General features: G+C 37.2%; 1 protein-coding gene across 9 annotated transcripts in view; it reads right to left on the reverse strand.

Moving 5' to 3' along the window:
- The window catches only part of HERC1 (HECT and RLD domain containing E3 ubiquitin protein ligase family member 1), a 187,733-nt gene that overhangs the window by 23,509 nt on the left and 143,870 nt on the right, over nt 1-20,354 (reverse strand). For 6 of the 9 annotated variants that reach the window (XM_037054086.1, XM_037054083.1, XM_037054085.1 and 3 more), the window contains 18 exons: nt 20,180-20,304; nt 18,943-19,163; nt 17,539-17,807; nt 16,292-16,344; nt 15,419-15,619; nt 14,545-14,719; nt 13,120-13,390; nt 12,768-12,981; nt 10,851-11,107; nt 9,406-9,533; nt 8,367-8,494; nt 7,336-7,536; nt 5,845-5,975; nt 4,860-5,059; nt 4,191-4,296; nt 2,563-2,709; nt 2,130-2,231; nt 938-1,111 (listed from right to left, as the gene is read on the reverse strand). In XM_037054086.1, the coding sequence (XP_036909981.1) occupies nt 938-1,111; nt 2,130-2,231; nt 2,563-2,709; nt 4,191-4,296; nt 4,860-5,059; nt 5,845-5,975; nt 7,336-7,536; nt 8,367-8,494; nt 9,406-9,533; nt 10,851-11,107; nt 12,768-12,981; nt 13,120-13,390; nt 14,545-14,719; nt 15,419-15,619; nt 16,292-16,344; nt 17,539-17,807; nt 18,943-19,163; nt 20,180-20,304 (3,103 nt within the window). The remainder of the gene's footprint in view (nt 1-937; nt 1,112-2,129; nt 2,232-2,562; nt 2,710-4,190; nt 4,297-4,859; nt 5,060-5,844; nt 5,976-7,335; nt 7,537-8,366; nt 8,495-9,405; nt 9,534-10,850; nt 11,108-12,767; nt 12,982-13,119; nt 13,391-14,544; nt 14,720-15,418; nt 15,620-16,291; nt 16,345-17,538; nt 17,808-18,942; nt 19,164-20,179; nt 20,305-20,354) is intronic. The other 3 variants (XM_037054088.1, XM_037054087.1, XM_037054084.1) reach the window with 2 other exon arrangements.

Raw genomic sequence — 20,354 nt, forward strand, 5'->3', positions numbered from 1 at the left:
AGGAAAATTCTTCTTTCCTGGCCATCCCTAGTAATAGTAGAGCTACTCTGTGAGAGAATAAGTGACTCAGAAAAGAAAAGCTGGGCAAAAGCATCAGTGAAACAGTATTAATGTAGCGTGGCAAAAAACAAAAAACAAACAAACCAAACGAAACCACCAAACACAAGGAGTTCTACCCAGGGAGCAGCACCCTGTGACTAGACAGGTCTGGAAGATAGCTACACAGGACCAAGTTCCGTGATTCCCCATTCTGATATTTAGTGACCCTGTTTAGCTCAACCTTGGCTTTTCCACACAACTTTCCAAAGGGACTCACCTGACAAGTGCAGAGGATGTTCACTTGGACACCCATATGCACACCCACCTCCCAGCTTTGGGATGGCAAAACCACATAATGCCCTGGCTGGTGTGGCTCAGTGGATTGAGTGCTGGCCTGTGAGCCGAGGGGTTGCCAGTTCGATTCCAGGTCAGGGTACGAGCCTGGGACCAGATCCCTAGTTGGGGGCATGCAAGAGTCAACCAATGGATTTTTCTCTCAAACATTGATGTTTCCTCCTCTTTTTTCTCTCCCTCCCCCTCTCTCTAAAGTAAGTATATAAAATCTAAAAAAAATCATTAAAAATAGATATATGAGTCAAAAAAGGGAAGATGATATTCTGAGGCATAGGTATTTGAAGAAGTTTTGGAGCGAATAAATAATCTGAAGAGTGATATAAACACTACACAAATTTGAGGGCTATTTTAAAACATTACTCTCACTTAAATAAAGTAGGAGTAGATTAGGATTACTGAATTGTTTTAGATACTACTTGGTGTCATTTGATTCTGCCCAAACAGCCCCACATATTTTCCTCAGACCTCATGCTCTTAAGGGATAAATTCAAATTCCAAAGCACCACGCATCTGTAGATCTGTAGGAGTGAGTGTGATCGATCACCTTTTCATAGGCATACTGCTCCTGAAGCATCATGGGTAGCCGCTCCAGAAATGCTCTCATGCAGGGAGCCATGTTTAGTCCCAGGACACCCTGCTGTTTCAGCGCTGTCCTGCAGGTGGCTAAAACATGATTGGCAGCAACCCACTCTGACGTACAATTCACGACCAAAACATCCTGATGGAAAATAAGTTGTGTCACATGACTTGTTTAAATAAGAGAAAAGAGAGAATTCTATCACCATTCATATCTAAGAAAATTCATTCCAGTAACTGCATTAAACATGTTTGCTTTTTAATCATTTTATGCTGTACTTTTAATGCCTATGAACTTCAAAACATCCTGATTTTTTTCTAAGTAAAAACAAGTAAGAAATAACCATAAAATTTGTGCATTAGCTGATTCTTCTTAAAGAGACAACAGCAATTATTTGCTATTACACAGGACTTGTAGGATAAGGATCCAGTGTATTCTAAAAGTCTGATATGACCACAAGGTACTAACTAAAGAAAGCAGTACTCTGCCTGCTGAGGGATACATCAGAAAAAAAAGCAACCCTTCTAATTGTGGCTCTATGGTTTATCCTACACAGGCCACTTACTACACAAGGTCTGATTCTACATTTACCTTCAGTAGGACTATTCATGCTGGTTTACAGTTCTATTTTAATATCATTTAACCACATAAAATGTAAACCAGAGAGCACACTGGCTCTATTCATTAAGGGTATAAATGCTAATACTGTCACATCATAGAATTACTTCACTGCCGGGGGCTAGAATTTTTCTTATTAAAATATTAAATTTGGAAGCCAACATACATTGTGTATACTTGAGTTAAAGATATTTGGGATGGTTCTTCATCTCAGGGAAAGTTCTTTTGAGACAGTCTGGTGCTATTTCAAAAATGGCAAAAAATCAAAATCCACTTTATAACTTCCAATGGAAATGAAGCTGTTCAATAATTAAACATTTCACTAATGTCTAGGTGATAGCAAAAAGAATACTAGATTATATGAGCAAATCAGAAGACCTGGGTTCTAGTTTTCTTTCTGCCACTAAGTGGCTGCATTTTCTTGGGCAAGTAACAATCCCCCTGAATTTGTTTTCTCCTCCATAAAGTGGGATGCTTGGACTATGATTTCTAAGATACGTTACAGGCTTATACCCTATGATTTGTTATAGCTGCCCATTACCTTTGATCTGTTTGAACAAGCAGCAACTCCGACATCTGGAATCCATACTGTGGTCTGAATAGCCCCAGAGCCTATCACAACAGTTTGCAAGACAGAGCCATCCTAGAATGAAACGTATTTGTCAATACATATTACTTAGCCTTAGTTATTACTTACATTTTAAGTTTATACTTCACATTCTCAAAAACATTCTGAAATCTATACTTCAGCTAAATTTGGCAACGTCCATCCAACTGCATGCCTACTACCCAATTTTCTAGAGACTACATTAGATCGCTTTCAATAAGAAAAATTACAGAGTGGAGGATTCTAAAAAGTTTCTCCAGTATTCAAAACATCACCACACAAAATATCCCTAGGGTTGGTTGGGTTAATTTTTATCATGTAAATTAATTAGAAACATTTAAGATAAAAGTAGCAGCTATACTCTTACCCTTAAAGACCAAATATTCATGAGCCCACCTAGGCCACCAGACACCAAGGCCAACCCATCCGAACTAAAGGCAACGGTCCGGACAGGGGTGATGTGTCCCCGCAGCTGATAAACACATTTGGCTCCGGCTGGTTTCCTGTATCCATCCTGCAATTCATTTTTTATTTTTAACATGTATTGAAATTAAAACCATTTATTGAGTCAAGATTTATAATTCATTCTTAGAAATTGTATATCTCATTGGGGAGGAGGACAGGACAACTCTCAGAAGGATTAGTCTGACTGAGAAAATAAATATTAGCCTAGTTCTCCTTTGCTGAAGGCAAATTTCATCTTTTTTTGATGCACTTCTAAGCTAGTTTCCTAACTCTTCAAACTGGCATAAATGACAACATTTCTAAATTCTAATTATCCCTCAGAGATAGGAAAATTCTCTTTCTACTTCTTAATGAGTATGCTAATATTTAAAGTTAGCTTTATATAATTTTCATTTTTGGTGCCTAACATCTATGATTGTACATGTTGTGTCCACACAAACAGGCCCTCTTTTTGTGCAGGTGGTTCTGTCATGTGATGTGTGGTTGTGTCATGTGATGTCTAATTTTGTGTTTACTCTGCAGGTTTAAAAGTGTGATAGGTAAGGCCTGTGCAAATACTTTCTAACACAAAGAGCAAACCAGATTTATCCTTAGTGCTTCCACCTTCGCCTCTGCAATATCTTCCTCTCATTAGTGAGCTACCTACCCATCCCTCCTCACCCCTTTCTCCCTGCTCTAAAGCTTCCTCTTCCTTCTAGTTATGACAGAGTGTAACACCGGATGTATTCATCTACCCAAAGATGATGTAAATCCTGTTTCTCCCAGGGGTAATTTGTGTCATGAACAAAAGAAAGAGCCACAGGGGCTGAAAACTGGTAGCTCAGGGACACAATTTGTTTGGCCACCCAGTGCTGTAAAGAATTTTAAGTCAGGTACCAAGTGTGATATTGGAAGATTTTACTTAAAACACTGAAATTTTGGTTTCTATCAAAAAAATTAGACAATTTGGTAACAAGAAACAGGCTCTCATTTTTTTAGGGGAACAATCAGCTTTGTGGCAACTGTGCCAATTATACGAAGCATATACACTTCTAATTTTTTTTTAACCTTCTTCACACCTTCCAACTCCCAGCTTCAGGAATTTACTATTTGCCTAGATGGTCCTGTAAGCATCTACCTGAATTTGTAACCTCTGTTTAAGGCAAAGGAATTGTTCTCCATAGATGGAATTCTGGTATCAGTAAGACATACTCTGGAAAGGTGCGCTCCCGTGGTGTTCCTAGTTCACTGTTGCAAAAACTTAACTTCGGTGTCCATCTGTGGTATCAGCTATATCCATTACCATAAATGCTCACCACTCAGTATTTACTGGACATTTCACTTTAACAAGTAATATGGTGTCCCTGACTTACAAAAACGTAAGCTAATTCAGAGCTAAACGTAAGCTAAACGAATTAGCTAATTCGTAAGCTAATTTGTCATACACAAAGCATGACAATTACTCAGACTTCCCCAATGGATCTTGTCCTTTGACAATATATTCTCCATCTATGGTTTCAAATATGGTCTTAAAAACACCAGAATATTTACCTGGCAATTTGATTCCTGGTCCCACCATCCTTCTGAAACAGCCATACTGGTCTGTGTGGTATCTTGTGGTATACACCAAACACATACTAAGCCACTCTGACAGCCACTTAAAAAATGATCACATAAACCAAAATATATGAATATGAAGAAAAATATTTTTATATAACAACAAAGACTTATAGAAGTTCTACAATATTATTTTAAAATTTATTTGTAGTAGGTATGATATAATCTTCTATAAGAAAGATAACTAGGGCCCTGACCAGTGTGGTTCAGTTAGTTGGGTGCCAACCTGCAAAGTGAAAGGTCACTGGTTCGATTCCTGGTCAGGGCACATATGAGAGGCAACTAATTGATGTTTCTCTTTCACATCAATGTTCTCTCCTTCTCTTTTTCCCTTCCCACCCCTCTCTAAAAAATAATTTTTTTTAAAAAAAGAAAGAAATACAACTAGGTCTGATATTCTAACATCACACCCAGATAAGGAGATCACATACCAATTTTCAAAATCTTTATTTCTCTAAGGTGATCTTATGGTATCATACATTTTAAGACTAGTAACTGGCAATAAACTGTTTAAGACTACTGAGAAGCCACATTTAACGTAAGTCTCAGTTTATACTAACATAAAAGTTAAGACACACACACACACATAAGTTTACAACATACGTAGCCATCAGTAAATGCAATTTGGAGCCTTTCCCTGGGAGGCTGCACCAAGCGATGCCATTGACAATAGACGGATGGCAGAGTGAATGCAGACAGTGCCAGCATCCTGAAATAGGCCCCCAGAGTTTCACATTCTCTTCTTTGGCACATGTCATAAGAATATGACCTGTCGGGTCCCACTTCATACTAACAAGAGTATCCTTAAAACAGTAAGGGGAGGGAAAAATTGTATTAATGCTTCCTTCACAAATACTATAAACTCAATATTTATGACTTATTCTATTACTCAATTACTTGGAAATTAACATTATATGCAAATCAGATACTGTTGTATCATTCCTAATCACTAAACCAACTTAACCTTTCATATAGTCTGCATTATATTATTTCCCTCAGTTTCCAAGTCCAATATATGTTAGTTAACTAATGAAATTCTGATGTAGAAGGAATATGTTACCTCTCATTTAACATTTTAAGAGTTACGTTTATTGACACTTAAAATTTGAAAAAGAAGAAAGAATAATATCAAAATAGCAGTATTTATGAGAGTCTGGGGCGTGTTTTATGCTTATATGGTTGTTACCAGGGTGTCCTGACTGTTTCCTTTTTTACCCTCCATCACAACTCCCGACTCCTGGCTTCACACATGTGCATTTCTGGCCTAGCCCGCCCTGTAAATGTCTGAAATGGCAACTTTGTTAAGGTGAAGGAATCATTCTTCATAGACGGAGTTTCTCTCACTAGAGGAAGGTACTTCGAGAGGGCATAGTCCAAGGATGTTCCTATTTTGCTGCTTTGGTTAATTACTTCTTTTTTGTTTTTTTTTACATAGATTTTTTCACATATATACATAGTCTACAGATTCTGTGTCATGACAGCATATTAAATAATAAGTAACTGATGTAAAAAGAGATTTAAAGAATCCAGTATGACGGAACACTACAGTAAGAAACAAAAAAGGAACCATCTAGTTAAGATGCTTTACCTTATGTGCATCAATTAGAACAATGCCTCCTTTCTCAAGTGGCTCCTTTGTTCCCAATAACAATTTTCCATCAAAATATCCCACAGCAAATGGTCTGTCTTCACTGAACCAAGCAATGCAAGTTACAGACACTAACATGATAAGAACAAAATAAAAATAAAAAAGAAAGAAGATAAAAGAGACTTATTTAACACTGTCTAAAAAGACAAAAACGTTGCAACAAATATATGCCACTGCAATCAATGCAAGTAAGTTTCCAGACAGCTCTGTAATGAATTTAGACAAAATGTAGGCCTATAGTAGGGATTCCATGTAACTCACTTTAAATTATTTGTAAGTGACAAGGACTACCATTTTAAAAATACATATTTTTAAATTTTTCAATTACAGTTTAGTTCAATATTTTGTATTAGTTTTGAATGTATGAAATACCTCATTTTTAATCTTTCATTATTTTCAGGTGGTTATTGAAAAAAAAAACAAAATTAAATTCCCTTGCTGATTTTAAGTGATTGTACAAGGTTCTTTCCTTTTAGACTAGAATCTATGAAGAAATTGTAAAGTAAAATAATCCAAGTCATAAAAGGAAAATTACTGGTCCATTCTTTTGTTTAATATTCCCTTCTCTGTGTGTTTCCATATTCTATCAAGCAGATTCTATTCTAACAATATATTTGCTTTTTTCAGTATACATAATACTGGATGGCTACAAAAAAAGTATTTGTGGGTGTAGAATGGGGACATGGGAACTGAGATGATGGGAGAAACACTTTTTACTGCATATATTTTTAAATTTTACAGAATTTGAACCTTATTGAATATATCACTTATTAAAAATTTAGAACCCCCCACCCCAAACTCTTCTATTCTGTTAACAGAGTACCATTTAAGCTAGGGCTGTGAACTTTGAAATACCCCACTCCCCCAAACAACTAACAAAAACTATCCAGTAATATGCCTGTATCCAAATGGAACAAGCGAGAAAATAAATGACAATCAACTTGCTACCATCTCTCGTCAGACTAGTAACTTCACTCCTCCTCCGTCCATTTCCTCAATTTCACTCATTTGTTATTAACACTTTCATCTCTACTAATGATTACATTTTTTTCTCTCGGGCATTCCTAACTTTCAATGGAGACTCAGAGCCTGCCATAAGTGTTTAGATACTTACGCAAAAGATGAATCACTAATATAATACTATTAGATCTTTTTTGACAGAAACACAAGCCTGCCATAAGTGTTCAAATACATACAGAAAGGATGAATGACTAATGTAATACTATCATATTTCTTTTGGCAGAAACCCCTAGTGTAGGTTGGGAGAGAAGTATCTTTCAACTTAGTAACTAATTAAAATGAAACACAAATCAGACAATTTAGAAAACAAAGCCAAAAGTATTTTTAAAAACAAGTGTCAAAACAACAAAGTCTGTTTTGATTGGGGGGGGGGGATCACTTTCTCAACTAGACCCAAATCTAGCCATTTACCATCCTTTCGATAGCAATGCTCCAATTCTCGACGGTGCATGGTGGACACATCAACAACTTCAATTAGTCCTAGAGATCCGTCCATCCGTCCCACCAACAATAATTCTGGAGACTCCGCTGACCAGGCTGTAGCTGGACCCTCCTCTGGCCAAGCCAGGGAAGATACCCAATGAGGCTGAATATCTATTAATCCTTTTCCTCCTAAGGGAAAGAAAATGTTAACCGGTTGTCACTTAATTCTTTAAAACAACAAGAAAAAAAATGCTACTTAATTCTAATATAACTCAAAGTAGCCCCCAATTTAAAAATAGTCTACTAATGAATATGACTGTAAGGCAGGACCCTTTGTTTATATAGTAAATAGATTAAGAAATTAATAGGCTTTTCTGGTACTAAAACTTTTCTGGAACTATGAATGGGACAAAATGGTAGCTTTACAGAAAAAAAGATAAAGGAAAAATACTCAGTGAACAAATGTTAATCACTTAAGTCCTTTCCTAATAATTACTGAAAATCAAATTAACATAAGAAATTTACCTACAGTCAAGGCTAGCTATTATTTCAAATATGTGAAATATAGCAGTCATCCTCAAACTCGGTATTTTGTGCATGTGTAAAAATGAACAAAACACTGATAAGTCCAAGATTACATTAATGATTTTTACTTTCCAGGGAGGTATTATTAAAAATTGACAAGAGTCTGTACCTGTGAAACTGACATAATCAACAGAAATATTTCAAGTGATTTAAAAAGAATACACAGCTAAAAATTCAGTGACCACTACTTCCCCTTGAATCCTACCCTGAATATTTAGTAGTACACAAAAAAAATGTTTAGTTTACAGTTATGGAGTCAGTTGAAACTACAAGAAAGGAAAATCAGGAAATGAGTACTTCCTCTTTAACTTAAACCATAGTGTGCATAGATTTTTACAACTGATGAACAGACTGTGAGTTTCAAGGTGAAGGGAAGGCATTGCTTGGACTCAAAAGGGACTCAAAAGTACTTCCAGTATTTACATGACTCTTACCGTTAACTTGCCAGATATTCACTGTCTTTTCCAAAGCTCCAGCTAGGTATTTCCCACTGATACTCCAGGACACAGGTAAGAAACTTGGATCACTGGGTGATCCCAGGCTTTCCTCAACATCCCCTTCCCTAGAACATAATAGATATGTATGAAACTTTAATCTAACTAACTAAACTAACTAAAAGTAAACTAACTAAACCCCAAACCTTACATTAAGAATTTCATGTGGACCTCAGAACATAAAATAGCAGATTCTTACATTTTGAAAGCTAGGATAGCAGATTTGACAATCTCATATTCACCAGTGTTAATCATAATGTGAAAAACAGAATTATAAAGGAGTGATGCTCAGATCATATATCATTTAATGCAGTATACAATTTGTCAATAAAGACTGATTCTATCTAGGTTGTACAATGATTATTCAGAACACTTTGATTATTGTTTGCCTGATCTCCACGTAAGTTTTCAGAAAAGAAACACCTACAGCTAGCTACATTCTACTACAGAATAAATATCATTATTCTAATTCCTAAATAATCTTTAAAGAATGATGGAAAATTAGCCTGCTGTTTTGTAGAACTGCACATTTATTTGCCAGATAGTTGACTTCAATTCTGAGAACATCCAGATATTGTTAATAATTTTATTTGCTGAATAACTATCCTGAATATTTAAAAACAAATTGGGGATATAGTTAAGACTATTTAAAAACATCTGCAGTCCTGCCTGGTCTGGCTCAGTGGACTAAGTGAGGGCTGCAAACGAAAGGGTCGCCTGAGGGCACATGCCTGGGTTGCGGGCCAGGTCCCCACTAGAGGCCACGTGAGAGGCAACCCAAAGTAGCCCCCAAACACCACATTGGTGTTTCTCTCCCTCTTTTTCTCCTCCTTCCCCTCTCTAAAAATAAATAAATCTTTAAAAAAATAAACTGCAAAAAACTTCAGTGACAATTTGATTACATTAATACAACCAAAATAAAGCATGTTTAGAATTCTCTTATTTTAAATGTTACACACAAGATAATATTAGCACTCACAATCTGTTGAACACGCAGGTCTGTTGCAGTGAGTACTGCTTCTTGGTAACATTCCACACCCGGATGGTGCCATCATTGCCACTTGTGGCCAAGAGTCCTTTTTTATTACACCAAACGCAAGTCATTACCTAGAAAAGTTGAAAATGTCCAACAATGTTTAAGCAAGTTTTGGCTTGAGTGATTCTGTCATTTTAAAATATTCTATCAAATTTTTAAAAATCTTCCATAACATTGTTAAAGTATCTATATTTGAATGCAATATGCATTGTTTCATTCTTTTCTAATTAGTTTGTAAATAAAAACCTACTTGATGTACAGCTTTAAAGTACTATGCCCAAACTCATTTGAGTTATCTAAGACTTGCTGACATCTTTACTACAACTGTTTACTTAATTTACTGAGTTGGCCAAAAAGTCCATTCAGTTTTTTCCATAGAATAAAACACCTATCTTTCATTTTCAGCTGTAACTTTACTGACTTGGACGTTCTGAGTGTGTCAGCTATCTGCAGCATGGTGTAACACTGACTGCTCTCAGTGCCTCACTCCGATGGCCACCAACTCCAACTGGTCTACTGGATAGTAGTGTGTTGTCCAGCAAGAGATCTCCAGCACAAAACTTTGCAAACCACTTCTGACACGTTCAATCAGCCACAGCACCTTCTCCATACACTGTACAAATCTTTTTTTGTGTTTCAGCTGTATTTTTACCATTCTTGAAATAATAAAGTATAATATGCCAAAAATGTTGCACATTTTCTTCTATCTGCAATATTACAAGGGCTACACAAAAACTCACCAATTTTGGTATTTTTAAATGCACGCTGATATGACAATTGTCACAACACAATCTAACAAAATGGTTTCAAATGAAGTTAGAGACAACTAAGCACTCTGAGAGCCAACTTATGGAAAAAACCAAACGTTTTGTCCAACCCAATAAAAATATGCTTATTTAATTCAATAAAGTATAAATACTTCAACATATTTATATGTTTTATAAAATAACACAGACTAAGAAGTGATTTTAAAATTAGTGAATAGAGGCCAGTCTTCATGTCCTAAACTGCCCTTACCACTGCTCCAGGGCCCGGTGGGTTACATTAAAACAGCGAGGCCAATTTCTTTTCCTCTTATGTGTATAAGCCTTCATCTTTTGTGAGCCTAATCCTTTGGTTTTCTCTTCTTACCCACCATCTGATTTTCCTATTTGTATACTATTATGTCAACCTGACATACAGAAGGAGCTGATAACTATCAGATAAATACTGATAACACAGTGTGCGTGTGTCAGGGAAAGAGAGAGAAAGAAAGGGAAGAGAGAGGAAGGAGAGGAAGGGGGCAAGGAGAGGAAAGATCGATCTAAACTTTTAGCTCTTTGAGGGAAAGCAGAAACTATTTTATCTTACATAAGGTGATCAGTACACTTGAGACTCAAACTACGTACTCTGTTCTGATGCGCCTCCAGCTTGATAAAGGAACACTTTCTGAGATCTCCTCCCATATCAGCAAGTGTTTGTGGAGTAGTTTGGTTGTCGCGGTCGTGTGCGGCCAGAGTGCGTACAAGCTGCTGAGCAGCCCACTGCCTATGCTGTGAGGACAGCCTGGAGGACAGGCAGCAGGCTGCCAGGGCATTAGCTAGCTCCAGAGGGCCTACAGCAGAAGGATCATAGGAAGGATGGACATACAATTGAGCAGTTAAACCTGCTTAAACAAAACAATGAAATGATGCCCAGGTGAGAGCTGGTGGTGGTGAACAAACAAAAATGGGTTAACCCATATATTTTAAGAATTAGCACTTTTGCAAGCAATCATTTTACTAGTATACCCATACAAGATATAAACCATTTATCTCATCAAATTATATAATAAATCTGAGTAATTACAAACATACATTTATATTCATCAATCAATAATCCTTGCTCTAAAGACACACAGACTGAAAATGCAGCAGAAATAATTTTAAGGCCAGGGCAAAGGCAGCACATCCTAAAGAATAAGAATTTGGCCTTTGCTGTTCAAAAGTGGTCTTAATAGCCCTGGGTTGCAGGCAGGTTCCCTGCAGGCCAGTTCCCAGCAGGGGGCGCACGAAAGGCAACCATACGTTGATGTTTCTCTCCCTCTCTCCTTTCCCTCTAAAGATAAATAAACAAAATCTTTAAATTGATGTTTCTTTCCCTCTCCTTCCCCTCTAAAGATAAATAAATAAAAAAAATCTTTTTTAAAAAGATTTTAAAGATAAATAAATAAAATCTTTTTTTTAAAGATTTAAATTGATGTTTCTTTCCCTCTCCTTCCCCTCTAAAGATAAATAAATAAAAAAAATCTTTTTAAAAAAGATTTTAAAGATAAATAAATAAATAAAATCTTTTTTTAAAAGATTTTATTTATTTATATTTAGAGGGAAAGGAGAGAGGGAGAGAAACATCAACATATGGTTGCCTTTCGTGCATCCCCTGCTGGGAACTGGCCTGCAGGGAACCTGCCTGCAACCCAGGCATGTGCCCTGACTGGGAATCGAACTGCGATCCTCTAGTTTGCAGGCCCGTGCTCAATCCACTGAGCTACACCAGCCAGGGTCAATAAATAAAATCTTAAAAAAAAAAAAAAAAAAGTGGTCTTAATAGCCAGTCAAGGGCCTAGAGCCAATAGATCAAAAGGCCCACCTCACTTGGCCACAAGGTCCTGACAAAGAGAAGGGTAGATAATAGTGATTAAGTAGTCCCTTCAAAGTGCTATCATATTAAGACAGGGAAAAACAGCACTACCTTTATTGACATTTTACTAAGAAAACCTACCAGCATTATTATCTACAGCAGCAATTTTCAACTGGTGTGCTGCAGCACACCAATGTGCTGCAAGGATTTTTAAAACATGCAATTCCTGACTATGTAGTCAGGGGCACTGCCTTCTTTTTCCTTAGACTGTCAAATTAAAAGAAGGACAACAGTCAACACAATAGCTGTCTGGTAGAAAAGAATCAGAATCATACCTATCTTTTTGTCAGATGGACTAGAATTATATTTCCTGGGTGTGCCACAAAATTTTAGTAATTAGTGTATGTGTGCCATGAGATGAAAAAGGCTGCAAATGACTGATCTATGGTTACTCAGGCAATAATCTAATAAAATAATCTAATCAAACCAAGACTAATTTGGTACATTTTCTAATATTTCTTTTCATGCACAATGAAAAAGTATTTATATATTCCTTTTATGATCTAAATTAAGCAGTATACATAAGGTTATACAATTCATCACACAGAACAATGCGAAAACACATTTTTAAAAACATGAATCAAACTGACTAGAAGATTGTACAAATTGATTAGAAGACTATGTAAATTAAATTGTATGAAGCTTACCTTTCTTTTCAACTTCTGACTTATCATAATTGGGTCTCAGTTTGGCCCCTTTGTCTGCTAGTAATGCCACAAGGGCCTGAGTTACAACAAAGTTCGGGGAGGTCACAAGCTTGTTCTCTTCAGCAATTCCTCGAAGAAAGCTGGGTAGAAACTTTCGTTGAATTGAATCGTCTACTGTAGTTAGATTTACACCTGTTGCAGCAGAAATCAAGTTCTGAAGAGGCAATTAGAACAAAAAGGTTTAATTTTTACACATAATTTTGGAACAAAAAAGATTTCACCTCAAAAGGCTCTTTTAAGACTCAGCTGGAAGTAAGGAATGCAACAAGAAAAGCACTGAAAGCTAGCTCACCTGTGTACACAACTGCACCAAGAGTTTTGCAGCACTAGGAGTATTTGATGCCAGACATCCCACCGCTGTGCTCAGATAAGCCAGGCAAGAGATGGGCTTGTTGGCTTTGCTGTGCCCGCCTCGTGAGCGTTCTGTGGGGCTTGCCACTGCAGAAGGGCTGGTGGAGAGGCCAGCTCTCCCTGCTGCAGCCAAGCACATTAATCGAACTAGCGTGCGGATATCTGTAAGCCCCAGAGACTCAAGACCAGCAGCCAGGCTACAACTGGAACCACTGCCAAGAAAGGAAAACACTTCAGATGTATAAAGAAAACAGTTTTCTTACGGGACCGTTTGGAGCCCCAACGCATCATCCACAGTTCCAAAAACCAAAATTGAAGGCAAGCGGCACTATCAGTAGTCATACATGTCCTAAGAGATGTTCAAAAATATTATGTAAACTGAAAACTATTATTGAAACTTAAAATATTGATGTGCACTTGAATCATAACTGAGTTACTGAGGTGTAACATACAGGAATGTTCACAAATCATGAATTTTCACAAACTGAACAAACCTATGCAGCTGCCTCCCAGATCAAGAAAGAGAACATTGCCAGAACCTCAGAAGCCTGCTTGGGCCCTTCTCAGTTACTAGGCCCTCAAAAGTAACCACTATCCTAACTTATAAGCCACCTGTTTTTGAATTTTGTATAATGAAAATAATAAACTATATTCTTTTGTGTCTGCCTTCTTTTGCTCAACCTTGCTCATACGACTCACTTCTGTGGTTGCATTACAGCAGTGACTATTCATTTCCACTGGCATGTAAATGATATCATCCACAATGAATTTATCCATACTGATAATAATCAGGTGGTTTCCAGCATGGGGCTATTATGAATAGTGCTGCTGTGAATGTTCTTGCTTGTATCTTGGGGTACACGTGTGTAAGCATTTTTGGTTGGATATATACCCAGAAGTGAATTTCTGGGTCATGGAATATGTTAATATTCACCTTTTGCTGATACTATCAAACAGTTTTCCAAAGCAGTTGTACCAATTTATTTTCCCACAGTATATGGGCATGGCAAGTATCTCCATGATGGAATCTGCAGGTTTACTTAGTTACACAGTTGGTCAATTCTGTAGAAAACCTCATTTGACCTTTTATTTTTCCCTGCACCAAACAGACCAACAGCCTTAGTTTCCCATTTCAGATAATAAAATAAAAACGTCTGCTGCTTACTCAGTTACCATAGTGGCATTATTTTCCACCTAAGAAGAGCTACATATCAACTGAACGACCAAATAAATGAATAGGAATGATGATTATGTCCAAATTCTGTCCATCAACAACACATACTCCAGTTTCTAGAACAGTACCAGGCTCCTGTCTAACATGCACCAGAAGCTGGTGGAACACGCTCTGACGCGGCCTCACACCCACCTGACCGAGAGAAGAGACAGAGCCCTCATGACCATGGTCCTGGCCAGCAGCACTTGAGCTGCAGCAGTCACTCTCCGCAGAGCCACCACGCGGTCGTGAGGGTTCGCCAGGGCAGCTGCCTGCTCACCTAACGCGACTCTTCCAGAGGAACTCTTTTCTACAGAGCCGTGGCAACCTGAACAACAAGGTCTGTTAGTGCTCAACATGGTAGAGAAAATAGTCAGGCTCCTGAAAATTTTTCTCATTCTATTTAGGTTCTAGGCTACAAGGAAATACAGCAAACCAATGTGTTTTGCTCATCTGAGACTTTGTTATACAGAAAACTTCTTGAGAGAAATAAATATTTCTAAGTCAACAATATTACAGAAGAAAGATGCATCTTAAATTCTTTTGGTTTCACTTATTTGGCTCATGTATAACACCTACTGATATTAACAAATATAGAAAAGATAGTTTTAAAAATAAGTTTTATACATAAAAGGTCATCAATACTGCCCCGATTCTTTATTTTGTATTCCCTATTGCAGAAAGTTACCATATTCCCCCATCCAAATTTTTAAAAAAAGACTGCAAAGTAGTTTTTAGTCAGTTTCAGGATCCCTTACCACAAAGTCAAAAAAAAAATCTTACTCATAGTTTATCGATTTTAATACTTCACTATTTCATAAAAACAACAAGAAAATAAAAACTTAGTATTATATCATACCCTCAAAATGTTAATTAAAACAATTGGCTCAAGATACTTAATGAGGTGGAACAATGTTGAATCCTTATTTTTATTATTATTTACCTTTACCTTATTATTTTTATCTATCTAAGAAATAAATTAATATAGACTATGAAATCCATGCCAATCAGCATTTTAATAATTTACCTATTTGCATCAGAGTCTCTTCCATACTGTTCGTGGCTGTTACCATTGCTACTGATGCTCCCAATGGATCACTGTCAGGGAACTGAACTGGTTCTGGCACAATACGTCGGTCATTTAAACCAAGTGGTCCAGCGAGTAATTCAAATTCTTCTTCACCTGTTAGCTTTTCATCTTCGTCAACATCCAACATGTCCCAGTCTTCTGGAATTTGAATACACAGATGTATGGTGTGTGAATATAAACATGACATAACTGGTTGGCAATGGTTTTATTGTGAGATATGTCTACGATGCAGATGGACTAAAAGCCTGGTGCCTGTAAAATGAACTATGGCACTATCTCCTGGTGATCCGAGCAAACTGCACTCCTGAGGCACAGAGATACTAGAAGGGAAAGGAGTCAACAGTCGACTCCATTTAAAAAAAAAAAGTCACAGCTTTTTAGAGGTTTCAACTAATAAAAAATATTGTTACTGGGCCAACAAAGAGTTCTTAACCCTGTCCATAATCATTAGGAAATGAGTTCTTTCAAGTCAATGAATGCTCCAGATAAATCGATGCTCACGTCATTTTTTTTCTTTCCTCATTAAGATAGAAATTAAAAATGTATATACACTTTCCCTACTTTGAAAGCAAATGCCACACAGAAACTCACATTCTGTGGTAAAGCTAATATTTGAACCTAGGTTCTTTTCCTTTAACTTTTAAAACTAGGGCTGTTGCTATCAAATTACTTTGAGCTTTTTAGGGAAGGTATAAGTTAACACGTACATAAATACAAACACATGAAGGTAAATTTTAGTGATCAGATGTTATTAAGCAGAAGGTATACATAAAAATACATGTAATATAAAGAAGCTCTCAAAACAACTACCTTCATATACACTGTCCTGCTTGCCAATTAGATCTGGAGCTTGTCCCTTGTACCTGCACCAAACATGAAGAACATTGTGTTTTTATATAAAATAGTTAGTATCCAAAAATGCAAATTAAGTCATTAGAACATTTTAAAAGGTTATTAATGAAGCAACACAAAATCAAAAAGTGTTTCAAGTGCCCTGGCTGGTGTAGCTCAGTGGATTGAGCATAGGCCTGCGAACCAGAGGATCGCGGTTCGATTCCCAGTCAGGGCACATGCCTGGGTTGTAGTCCAGTTCCCTGCAGGCCAACTCCCAGCAGGGAATGCACAAAAGGCAACCATACATTGATGTTTCTCTCCCTCTCTCCTTCCCCTCTAAAGATAGATAAATAAATAAATAAATAATTTTTTAAAAAGTGTTTCAAGTTACAGGCTAATGTAATAAAAACCACTGCCATGTAGGCAGTACACACATACTTACAAGACTATTTTACCAATTTCCTGGGGAGGTTTCTGGGTCACCTACAACTTCTTAAAACCTACTCNGGTTCCCTGCAGGCCAACTCCCAGCAGGGAACGCACAAAAGGCAACCATACATTGATGTTTCTCTCCCTCTCTCCTTCCCCTCTAAAGATAAATAAATAAATAAATAAATAAATAAATAATTTTTAAAAAAGTGTTTCAAGTTACAGGCTACTGTAATAAAAACCACTGCCATGTAGGCAGTACACACATACTTACAAGACTATTTTACCAATTTCCTGGGGAGGTTTCTGGGTCACCTACAACTTCTTAAAACCTACTCCAGAATACCTTAAAGATTTTATAGTTGACAAGAAAGTCAAAACCCTTACTCATTTAATCTAAAGCGTCTTATTTATTCATGAAGGAAAAGACCTTAATTAAGATGTCAAAAATGTGGTGAAAACCACCAATGAAAAAAAAATGACCATAGCTTCCTAAAGGTTAAGGCGTGGATCCCATCCACAACTTAGCAACAAGTCAAAAGTTAGCACGAACTCCAGTGAAGGGCCTGGTGACAAACCGCTGTTCTTGGATTACAGGTTACCAGCTCTGGCAGGAACGTGAACTCCTCAACCTTTTCCATCCTTCTTGCCCCTAATTCAGCCATTACAGAACTTTAGGAAAGGTTCAAAAGTAACTCCTGATATTAAACAAGCCACAATTCCCACATCTTTAATGAGAGAGACTATATACTCTTCATTCACAGGGTCTGGGTGGCCATAAAATCTCAATGTACCTTTCAGAACTTGTTGTCTTGGATTTGGTCTTCAGGGCTAAGTACTTTTCCCTGCAGCTGCCACAAAGCAGGTAGTATGGATTTCCACTCCCGCATTCACCACCGAACCAGCCATCAACATAAGAGCCATTGCTGCGATAGCCCTGGCGGTTTGCACTGCGCCCGCAGCCTGGGTGATTTCTCTTCATGTGCTGATTAAAGCTGACAACACTGCATTCACACAGTTCACACACCACCACTTCTTCCCTGTCTTCAGACTCACAAACATGCTGTACAAATGATTACATATCAAATTATTAATCAATTTAACAGAAAAATTAAGAGGTCAATAGACTGATATTAAATTAACTACTTTGTTTACATACATTGGAATATTTGTAATGTGTTCATTAATGCTACATAACAAATTTTCAAATCAAAATATCACACAATCTGAAAATGTTTTTTGCCATTCCTCTCTCTAATAAGTTATAAAAGTAAATGACTACCCTACTGAAAAGAGTTAATAAAAATGACAATCTGCCCCATCTCAAATGATTTTTTAAAAAATCCCTCTATGGCCCTGGCTGGTGTGGCTCAGGGGACTGAGTGCGGGCCTGTGAACCACACGATCACGGTCCAATTCCCAGTCAGGGCACATGCCTGGGTTGCGGGCCAGGGGACGCACAGGAGGCAATCATATATTGATGTTTCTCTCCTTCTCTCCTTCCCTTCCCCTCTAAAGATAAATAAATAAAATCTTTAAAAAATCCCTCTATGAAAACTACTTTTCATCTGGTCACATGCATACCTATTTTCTGAACTTCTAAGTAGTTATTAGAATTCATTTATCTTATAAAGCTAATATGGTAGATGCTCTTTCCTGTAGGACTTACACCTGTGAATTTTTCAGTTTCACTGTCTCAGAAGTATAACACTAACTAATGTAAACACAGAAACCCACTATGTACCCTGGCTCTGGATAGAGGTATTTACAAGATATAGGTGGCACTGGTTCCTAGAACAAGGCATTAACAGTGATTAAATGGAACCTGAAGGAAAAGAGCATGCATTCAGAGAGCAAGGTGAAAACGGCAGCCATGTTATACACCCAGCAAAGTCGCCTGGGACCTGATGCTTGCTTTGTAATCTATCTTTGATACTAGAATCAAATATTACCATAATATGGCTCTATTGATCTAGTCTGGGGAGAGAAGCAATAAAATCGCACAGAAACAGCAAAAAGAGACTTTTTCTTATGAGTTTGTAGGTATGAAAGTAACCTTAACCGTTAAAGGCCCCAACTTCAGGATGAGATAAAGACTCTAGAGTGTCGCAACTCTAGACAAGGCTGCCATTGGTAAGCTGTACAAACAAGAGGGCAGGAAAAGAAGTCAGAGCAGCCCCCGCTGCAGTCACACACACCCAGGTAGGCCAATCCAGTACCTCTGGGATCCACATTCCCAGAATATCATTTTCACTGGTCAGGTCTTGTCCAAACATAGCTTCCATCGCTTCATCATCAAGATCAATTTCCAATTCCTCATCTAAATTAAAGTCATACAATGCCCCTGGGTCTTGCTGCAAAGATATTCCTTCTCTCCGACTTTGATTCCTGTGGGCCTGCACAGAGCGGTATAACCCCGCTCAGAACAAAACAAAAAAGGTATTTTATTTGCATGTAAAAAATAATTCTGCATATTTCGCCAATTCTTAACTGCCATGCATGCAGGTGAGTGTCTACCTTAGCTTACTTAGTGGAGACCACACCATAAACATAAAATTTTACCTATCATATCTGTTCCTCTCTGTAAAATGGAGACAATAGCGTTCATACCTGGCAAGACTGTTAATAGGCTTAAGTAAGATAATGCATACAAAATACTTTGTGATGTCTGTTATATGTTTAAAAAAGCCTCAGTGAATTTGGGCTGTTACTGTTCTTCCAGGTTTTTTTTTTTAAATCAGCCTCTTCTTAATTATTGAACATACTTAGTACTATATATTAAATACACATCTTATGTTTTTAGAACAGTTTTAATTAATCTGTTCCCATAAACTACCAAATCACTATTTATGTTTTAATATTTTAAGGCTCAAACTGTTTTGACAAATTACATATCTTAATTTTTAGTTTGGAAAATATATTCTCTATAACTTATGCCCAAAGGTCCAGAACACAGTCCTAGAAGTATTTATTAATGTAATGAGGGAATTTATTTTTGCTTCTCTAGGGCCTTACCCAGCAATGTAGTCCTGACAGAGCACATCAGAAAAGCCAGTGCCTACTTCTTTGGCACAGTGTACTTTTCAGCTTTCTTATTATTGATGTTAAATTGTAAACATGCATCCTGATTTCTTAAACTATAAGTTGCTTGAGGACAGAGAGCATTTACAAAATCTCTCAGTGTCTAAAAGTGACCAGTATAGTCTTCTGCAACCAGGGGTAACTTCAAAATAAATCTATGAATATATGCTGTGGTTTCAATTATTGAAAACCATGTAAAAACACAGAAAGTAATATGTAAACAGTTACTTTGTTCATGTGGAGTACTTAGTAACATTAGTTTACATCTTCTTTAATGTTCCTTTCACATTAACTCTAAAATGTAAACAAGCTATACAATACTTTCACTGAGAGGAATGTGAAATACATAATTACCTGCTCTTGCTAACAATGTGCGAGCAGCTAAATCAAACTTGTGCCTTCGTGTTACTGCTGAGCGACCCCTAGATGGTGGCCCACTTCCAGAAGCCGCATTCTCTGTGTGATCCAGATTATCGGGGCTGGAAGTGGAAGATTGAAAGCAACACAGATTTTAAAAATCACTGTGAAT

The sequence above is a fragment of the Sturnira hondurensis genome, unplaced genomic scaffold (genome assembly GCF_014824575.4).
Source record: "Sturnira hondurensis isolate 20B ecotype Veracruz unplaced genomic scaffold, ASM1482457v3 Scaffold0008196, whole genome shotgun sequence".
In the NCBI taxonomy this organism is placed as follows: domain Eukaryota; kingdom Metazoa; phylum Chordata; class Mammalia; order Chiroptera; family Phyllostomidae; genus Sturnira; species Sturnira hondurensis.